The sequence below is a fragment of the Erpetoichthys calabaricus genome, chromosome 17, assembly GCF_900747795.2.
Source record: "Erpetoichthys calabaricus chromosome 17, fErpCal1.3, whole genome shotgun sequence".
Lineage (NCBI taxonomy): Eukaryota > Metazoa > Chordata > Cladistia > Polypteriformes > Polypteridae > Erpetoichthys > Erpetoichthys calabaricus.
The window spans coordinates 75,316,503-75,326,176 of record NC_041410.2 but is presented as its reverse complement, the minus strand read 5'-3'; the positions used below and the strand labels follow the sequence as shown (position 1 = coordinate 75,326,176).

Sequence of the window (9,674 nt, the reverse complement as noted above, 5' to 3'; positions counted from 1 at the left end):
GTATGTACAGTGACAAAAGTATTTGCATGAGTGTGAAAACCACAGTGGATTATGGCTTAAAGTATAAGTCTTCAGTTACTGATATCTTGAACAGATGAACTTTTTACAAACACCCCCTTAATTGTTTATAGAATGAAAAAATGGTGTTGTGGGAGTCGTTTCCCTGCTTCAGTTTTTGTATGCTTTAATAAGATGACCAGTTCCTGACATTATTTAACTCCTTAGTTAATTTAACAGCTTTAAAATCTTAGGTTGAAGGTTCAGAAACACTATGGCGCAATTTTCCCAGATTTTTGTCATCCATTTTTTAAACACAATTTTTCATTATTGTTCAGTTATGTAGCTGTTCACTTTATTTTAGTTTGGTGTTGGGAGTATCCATTTTGAGTGTTTGCTTAACTACTAGCAAGTACAGGTACACACAAAAGAGTGCACAGAGCGCTCTTACAAAAAATATTTTACAATAAAAACATAAGAGCAATTTTATAAGAATTAAACTATTGTGGTTTTAAGAAATCCATATCAACCTTTTATTTTTTAATCAGATTATAATGCATGGTTTGTCACCTTTGATCAGCTCACAGCTGTTATCTCCATCATTCTGTTAAATTATATACCAAAATGAAAACGTCCACAAGGACTCCTGGGGTTGTAGTTGAGAAACTAATTTAGAGTTTACTGGGTTTGTCAAACATGCTTCTGGGGAGTAGCAGTAGGTGCAGATTTGTTTCTGCTTTTGTAATTAGAAGTTAATAACGCTGCACATGTATTTCCAAGGAAGTCTAAATGTATACTACCATGGATTTTCATGCATAAAAATATTCTTGCACTTGAATTAATCAAGTATTGAATGCAGTACCACACTTAAATTAGATTCAGATAAAAAGACTAACTGGAACAAATTCATGCAGCTACTGACATATTTCTGAAATTACTGACATATTTCCAAAGCTGAAATCAGCCAAATTTTATGTGCACTTTATACGGGCACATTTATAATATTAACAGTTGCTTGTATTATATGAATGTTTTTAATGCTATATAGCAATTTAAAATATTAAAATTTGAAGTAAATGTTTGATTTTAGTCTAAATCTAATACTTTGTAAGTTTAGAGATTTGTTATGTTATTGAATTAGCTGTTTTTATTTATATATGTGTATGTGTACAGTATATGTGTGTGTGTGAGGGAGAGAGTGATTTATTATTAATGTTCTTTTATCATAAACTTTACCACAAGATTGAGCTAACCTTTGACGTGTCAGGAACCAATCCCGGACAGAGTGCCCGTCAATCACTGGGAACTGCATTTTCATTCTGTCCCTTTCTACAGTCACATATTTGGAGTGGCAAATTTAGCCACTGCTGCTTTAAGTAGTTCACAGCTTTGTTAGGAAACATTTAGGATCTTTTTAAATCTGGGCAATGCACACTTTTGAAAAAAATTCAGTATTCGATATGAGATGTCTTTAGACTTGTTTTGTGAGGTTTATATCAGAAACCTAAAACCTATTATACCTTATCACATGCAGGTTTGTTTCTTAGTAACATGGAGCATTTTGGCCCTGTAAAAGTTGTGAAAGGTTTCTTCTTGAGCATATGCATGTGTAATACAATGTAGATTGCAACATTTTGTTTAAATATTCATCAGAATGTGAATACTTTGTAAATATAATCTCTTCAGAGCCTGTTTATTCAATTGGGGCCCCATATTAGTGGTACTATTTGCATGCAGGAACCAATCCTGGAATGGATTCTAGTTCATCGCCGCTGCATACTCTTGGGCACACTCACGCAGGGTTAATTAGGAATCTCCAAATAACCTAAAACTGTTGTTTTGGGATGTGGAAGGAAAATCTATGCAGACATGGAGAGAATGTGAGCACTGCAAATTGGCAATGACCTGTTACCAGCATTCTAGTTGTAAATGAGGCAAAAGTGCTAACCACTGTGCTCGTGGAGTGAGTACCTATGCTAGGAACTGCAAAGAACCATTTGTTTATTAAAATTTAAGTCGTTACTGCCATAAGTGTAATCGAGCATGCTTTCTAAAATTTGTAATTGTGTTTTCACGATGGTTAAAGTATGTTTTACAAGCAGAACTCAACCTCTTGACAACTAAAGAAACTGAACAACTAACTTATAAATCCAGGCATCATTACTATGAACACGGAGAGAAAGCTAATAAGCTTTTAGCTCAACAAATCCACAAGCAAGAAGTTCGCAGTGCAATCCCAGTAATCACCAACACGGACGGAGATGAAATCATTGACCATAAAAATATAATGCACACATTTAGAGACTACTATAAATCCTTATATTCTACTGAGTTTAAAGAAGGCAACACACAATCTAATGCATTTGTGGATACATTACAGATGCCTCAAATAGGTACTTTTAGTGCAGAGAAACTGGATAAACCTCTCGCACTATCAGAATTACTAGATGCTATAAAGTCACTTCAAGGCGGGAAAGCAGCAGGCTCTGATGGCTACCCTGCAGAATTTTATACGAAATTCTCCACTCAGCTAGCTCCCCTCCTATTAGCAACATTTATAGGAGCTAGAGACAATCAAATTCTACCTCAAACTTTTCACCAAGCATTAATCACAGTCTTTCCTAAACAAAATAAGGACTTATCACAATGTGCATCATATAGACCAATTTTACTTCTAAATAATGATGTTAAGATACTCTCAAAAATCATAGCTAGAAGGATGGAGAAAGTGCTGCCTTCGGTAGTATCACAAGATCAAACTGGATTTATCAAGGGTTGACACTTACCTTCCAATCTTCGACGCCTGTTTAATGTAATATACTCACCAACAAAGTCAAACACCCCAGAAATATTATTATAATTGGATGCAGAAAAACCATTTGACATGATTGAATGGAAATACCTTTTCACTACATTAGAGAAATTTGGGTTTGGCCCGAACATTTGTGTATGGATCAAACTACTGTATACCAATCCAGAAGCTTCAGTTTGTATTAACAACATTTGTTCAGACTACTTTAAACTCGAACGTGGTACCAGACAAGGTTGTCCCTTGTCACCACTGCTATTTGCAGTCACCATTGAACCACTGGCGGTCCACTGTCGAAATTCTTATCAGATATGGTATATATCAGACCCACAAAATTCTGTGCCTGCAGTCTTAACAGCACTTACAGAATTTCAAAAGATCTCTGGTCTCAGAATTAATTTCAATAAAAATGTTCTCTTTCCAGTGAATTCTCAAGCACACAATATTAGATTGGACACCTTCCTTTTTATCATCGCAGATCAGTTTAAATACCTAGGGGTAAACATCACAAGTAAACATAAAGCTCTTTATCAACAAAATTTTGCCGTCTGTATGAAAAAAATTAAGCAAGACTTGCATAGATGGTCAACCCTTCATCTCACTCTAGCTGGAAGAATTAACATTGTTAAGATGAATATTCTTCCTAAGCTACTTTTTTATTTAACATTCCAGTATACATTAATAAATCATTTTTTAAGCAATTAGATTCAACAATAACCTTATTTATTTGGAACTCAAAACATCCACATATCCAAAGAGGGATCATACAAAGACTTAAGGCAGAAGGTGGTATGGCTCTACCCAACTTTCAGTTTTATTACTGGGCTATACACGCTATAAAAACCTGGACACAAATAGATGAACATACACAGGCTTCGTCCGTAATAGAAGTAAAATCCTGCAGTACTTCTTTATATTCCCTGCTTTGTGCTCCAATAAATGCAAGTTATCGGCAATACACTAATAACCCAATTGTGCTTCACTCACTCAGAATATGGAACCAATGCAGAAAGCATTTTAATATGGAGAATCTTTTATCTGTGGCACCTCTGCAAGAGAACCACCTCTTTCAACCCTCGCAAACATATGCAGTTTTTAATATCTGGAAGAGATTTGGGATTAAATTGCTCAGAGATCTTTACATCTTTACATCTTTGCATCCTATGAACAATTACATTCCAAATTTAACTTTCCAGCTACACATTTCTTTCACTATCTTCAAATTAGGAACTTTGTTAAACAGAATCTGCCAGATTTTCATCTTGCACCCACCTCCATGCCGGAAAAAATATTGCTGAATGTCAAAGACTTAGACACCATCTCTGCAATATATACAATTATCTTGCAGTCCCTCCCTTTTAAAGATCCAAGAGGACAATGGGAAAAAGATCTCTTAATCAATACATCAGAAAAGGAGTGGAAAATAGCAATGCAGAGACTTCACTCGAGCTCCATATGCGCAAAGCATACAATTATTCAACTCAAAATTATATATCGAGCACATCTGTCTTGTCTAAAACTGTCCAAAATGTTTCCAGGGCAAGATCCAACCTGCGAACGCTACAATCAAGTCCCAGCCTCACTGGGTCACATGTTTTGGGCCTGCACCAAATTAACATCATTTTGGACTAAAATTTTTAAGTGCCTTTCAGACAGCCTTGGTGTCACAATCCCTCCTAACCCATTAGCAGCTGTGTTTGGTGTTCTTCCAGATGGGTTTAAAGTGGAGAACGACAAACAAACAGTGATTGCATTCACTACACTTTTGGTACGCAGACTTATTTTGCTAAACTGGAAGAATCCTAACTGTCCTTTTTAAGTCAGTGGGAAACCAATGTTTTATACTATTTGAAAAAATCAAATATTCAGTTAGAGGATCTGTATAGAATTTTTTCAAAACCTGGCAGGATCTAATCAATAATATCTTAGAATAAGCTCATAATGCACCGAGGCAGCAATTATCTAAACATTTCTTTTTCTTCTCCATTTATCTCTATTGCCCTATTAAACTCATCAATTTATGTATGTTTACAAGCCCTAAGTTTTACTCTGTTGGCCATGCTCTCTCTCAGGGGTGGGGGCGACTTGTTTTCAATCCTATCTTTTGTAAAAATTGATCTATTTGTATGGAATGATTACAATAAAATTAATAAAATAAAAAAAAAAAATAAAGTATGTTTTTCAACAAAAGTCTTTTGGTATTGCTAGATTTACCGGGCCAAAGTGAAAGATTTATAAAACTACCCAGATGTAATAAATATACAGTACTGTATATTTAAAACAGTTGTCTCAAATGAATTGAAGAGTTTTGTAGAATTTTTTAGTCACATGTGAACAAAGGTTAATTTTAGCCTTATTTGTTAAATGAATAAGTTCCAGAATACGTTAAAAGTAGTGCCATGTTTATTAAGCGGACACCTCAGTAAAAGTGACTTTTAAATTGTAGTTGTTTCCATGACTGTTCCTTTGGACCTCATTTAGGCTCAATGATTGGTCAGAGTTATGCAGTGAGTGTGAAAGAGCTTGCAACATATATTTAAGACACTAGCTTCTTGGCATCTAGGCTACAGTGCCAGATGTTGGAGATTTATTGTGCAGGATTTGTTTTATCTTTTCAGGTTGTACTCATCTTATTGTCTGCTAAGTTTTTCTTTTTTCTTTTTACAGAGGGGCCCCTGTTCTTGGTTTGAAATGCACCAGTTCATTGGGGATCTCATGGCGTCTACACAGAATCCAGGTTCTGGGACAGATGTGCCACAGCAAGAAGCAATCCGTGCCATGTGGGATAGTACTGGACCAGAGACTCTGGGATTTAAGCTGACATCTTCTAAACCTGCCTACAGTGCTGAAGGGATGCAGCAACCTTTGACTACCAGCTACAAACAGGTTGCATCAAAATCACCTTTTAACATAGAGGGCATTACTCACATCATGCCTCTGCACTCTAAACATACACCTAAAACCATAGCCGCAGTGAGTGGGATTATTAATCAAGTTTCAGAGGCTGGACCAGCTACAGTGACGAGTAACAGCCAAATCAGAAACTGCAATCCATGTAAGTGGGAAGCTGATACAGATAAAATTATAGAAAAACATTTTACATGCAACCTCATTCTTTGATGGAAAAGGAGGACTGCCGTCTGACAAGAAATACAGTATTACTTCTGGATGAAATGTATTTGGATTAGTACTCTGTGATTTATACTGTATGAGTAGATCAGGAAATTTTCTTGCTTCAAGAAGTTGGATTATTTTAAATACTTGATGTATGATGACTGTGTGTTACCGTAGTAGTTAAGTAAATTAGTGAAATGTTTTGCATTTTTATCAGTCTTTTTGATGGTTTCATTTAAATATCCTAATTTTTCTGTTTTTATTCCAATAGTTGAGAACCAGTCTTGTTCCAGCTGCTTAATTGAATTCCCGGATCTGAAGTCCAAGGAACGGCATGTTAGAAGACATCACCCTGAACTGTATGAGGCATTCAGAGAACAGCTGCTAAGTGGAACAGTTTTCTCGTGCTTTTCCTGTGACCGCAGTTTTAGCAATTTAGAAGAACTTGGCCAGCACCAACTAGCCCATGCAACTCAAAAACTGCATCGGTGCGTGCTCTGTGAAGCAATGTTTCTTCGTCATGCTCAGCTTTTACAGCATCAGCGAGTGGTCCACTCCTGTAAGGCAGGAAGTTTCATTTGCACAGAATGTGGAAAGAACTTCAATAGTAGTAGTAACTTGCGCATCCACCAGAATGTCCACACAGGGGCCAGGCCATATTCTTGTACAGAGTGTGGAAAGAGCTTCAGCCAGTCAGGTGCACTCAAAATTCACCAACGTATACATACCGGAGAGAAACCCTACACCTGCTCATTTTGTGGCAGAGGCTTTCCTCACCTGGCAGGTGTCCGAGCTCATCAGCGCACCCACACAGGAGAAAAGCCTTATCGATGCCTACAGTGTGGAAAGAGTTTCACTCAGTCAGGAGCATTGCGAGTGCACCAGAGAATACACACAGGGGAGAAACCCTATCTTTGCACTGAGTGTGGAAAGAGCTTTTCCAATCGCTCTGGCATTCGTTTTCACCAGCGAGCTCATAAAGAAGAACTACCTTATGGTTGTGAAGACTGTGGCCATAGATTTAAAGATGCTCGCAGTCGTAACAAACACCAGAAGCAGATTCATTATGGAAAGATAGATGGGGAGGAAGAAGAGGAGGAGGAGGAAGTGGATGAAGAGTTGGAGCAAGAGGAAGAGAGAAATACACCAGAGACAAAAGAATGCAAATCTACTGGTGAAACGCCACAAGAAAAGTCACAAGAGTTAGAGGAGGAAAATGATGCCAATAAGAAAAGCGCAAGATCAGACAGCAACGTTGAAAGCTGCGAAACAACTATTGTCAGTAAATAAAAGAGATACTTTGGTAAAATGAATGCACTGTTTCAAATGGTTGACGGCTCTCCGGAGATATTTGTACTTTGTGTCTGAAGATTTTTGCCCCTTTTCAAAAGTAAAAGCCCTGCAGACACAATGCGTAGTTCTGTAAAATGAGAACAATAGTTGGACACCTTGTTAGATAATCAGCTTTCAAGAGAGTCCTGTGGCCCTGATGAGCTTTATAATAACGCTTTTGCCCACCAGCAAGGTGCCTTTTGTGCCTCAAGGATGAGGGTAAAAGCTTATTTTTAATGTACTGTAGTTGAGGTATCACTGATTCTCAGGGGAAACACCACTGCGGACACAGAAAAGCTTCCTGTTAAGTACTTTGCTGATTTACTGTATTTCAGGATGATGGCAGCAGATTTATGCGGGGAAGTGCTGTTTACTTAAGAAAACTTCTGCATCCCAAAAAGAACATTTATCACGTTTCAGTGCACAGATATCAGTAATATTTTTTAACAACATCTCTGAACTATTTTTGCTTCTGTTGCGGACATAGAAGTAACCTACTTGCAAAAATCACTCATACTTTGTACACTTTCAAATATGTATAATTTTGGCATACTTCTAATGCAAGTATATTTAGTACGAGGTGGTATTATACATGAAGAATGAATATATATTATATATGTGTATGTATATATATATATATATATATATATATATATATATATACATACATACATACATACATACACACACACACATATATATATATATATATATATATATATATATATATATATATGTGTGTGTGTGTATGTATGTATGTATGTATGTATATATATATATATATATATATATATATATATATATACATGTATGTATTTTTTTTTTTGCTTTATAGTGGTTAAACTGTTTGTAACTACGGACATTTGTGTAATTTGTTGCATGGGATTTGCACTAGAGGCAGCACATGAGGTTTAGCAATCATCCTAAAATTTCTTGATGCTGTAGTTCAAATTGCTTATATTTGTTGTGTATGGTTATGTAGTTACTTTAGTTATATTGGTTTACCTTTGCTTTATATTTTTTTCATGTATTTATTTTTCTTAGCCTGCCAAAATTTAATCAGATCTCTATAAAGAAGCACTGTCAAGGTGTAGCCTGAATTAATTTGTCCTGACTACATTTAAAGCACTTGATGTGCTTTGACTAATCAAGAAGGAAACTAAAAATTCAAAGTATTTTTTTCCAAGATGCACTAAGACTGTGGAGTGACAGACTTGCTATTTCCCTTTTTTTAATCAGTCTGATGGTACAAGTACAGATTATATTTTTAAAATGAGCACTTACTATTAAACAATTTATTGAACACTGTCACAGCTGTGTTAGATTACAGCTATGTCAGAGTGTTTTAGAATATTTACTTCGCTGCAAGGATGCACAGTCTTGTGTAAAATGCATATTTCATATATTATGCCTTGTATATTATGTTTTTGAGCTTTTTAATTCTCACAGCTTCAGTTGTACTTGTTTATTTGTAAAATAATGAATTTTAATTGCTGTTTTAATTTTTCCAAATGTTTCTATGCTATGACATGATGTATTACACAATATTGGAGATCAGGTATTGTCTGTAAAGATGCAGTATTGTGTGCCCGTGAGTGTGTTTTTAATCTCTGTATGCCATGTTCTTTATAATTGCCACATTTGTGCCTTTCAATTATTTTAATTTTTTTAGTGATCAATACAGGCAATTGTAGTGATCAATTTATTAATTTTTGAAGAAGTATAGAAATTTAACATGAAACAGGAGCTAAACCCAGGAGTGAGGCTTCAATTCACATGACACAAATGAAATCTATGCGTCAGTTTTGCTAAATGCTATTTAGCTGATGAAATATTGCTTATTTTGATTTTATACTTTGTTGTGTCAATCAAACTGTTCAGAATTTTTCTTTTTTTTGTAGAAAAGGTAAAGTAAGCCTCCCATCTACACACCGCCTTTATAAGGCTGAATGTTTTTCTTAGTTGTAAAGGTGACTTTTTAAACCTTAAGTGGATGAGTTTGACATCTGGGTAAACATATTTAAGTAATACAGTAGTTTTTTTTTTTTTTTTTTTGTTAGTACATTTTGGTTGTGCACTTCAGTTTATAATCCTGTTTAAAATTTACATTGGTTACCTTAGTAGTTAGCACCTTTGTTAAGATGTTTACTAAGAGCGAGCAATGATGAAATGCCCTTCTTCTAAAAAGTAAAATATCCTGTATTATTATTACCTCTGTTACTGCCACAAAATGTTGTAGATTGCTTCATGTCTTGTTTTCAAATGGAGCAGAGAGAATATATTGTTAGTGTGTTTTACTGCTTTGGCTAATGCTTAAAGAGTGCGGATAAAAGTTTAGAAGTACATTTTTTTTCTCTTAATTGGATAGTTCCAATATAAACAGCTGGTTGTTATCTCGGCATTGTGTTAAGTCTTTAAGGCA

At 35.5% G+C, this 9,674-nt stretch overlaps 1 protein-coding gene across 3 annotated transcripts in view; it reads left to right on the top strand.

Moving 5' to 3' along the window:
• Positions 1–7,863, top strand: part of si:ch211-79k12.2 (uncharacterized protein LOC568844 homolog) — a 39,049-nt gene extending 31,186 nt beyond the window's left edge. For 2 of the 3 annotated variants that reach the window (XM_028822866.2, XM_028822864.2), the window contains exons 2-3: positions 5,474–5,861; positions 6,192–7,863. In XM_028822866.2, coding sequence (XP_028678699.2) covers positions 5,474–5,861; positions 6,192–7,210 — 1,407 coding nt within the window. In that variant the 3' untranslated portion in view covers positions 7,211–7,863. Of the gene's footprint in view, positions 1–5,277; positions 5,314–5,473; positions 5,862–6,191 lie in introns of those variants that run through there. The other variant, XM_028822865.2, reaches the window with a different exon arrangement.
• The last annotated feature ends 1,811 nt before the right edge of the window (positions 7,864–9,674 follow it).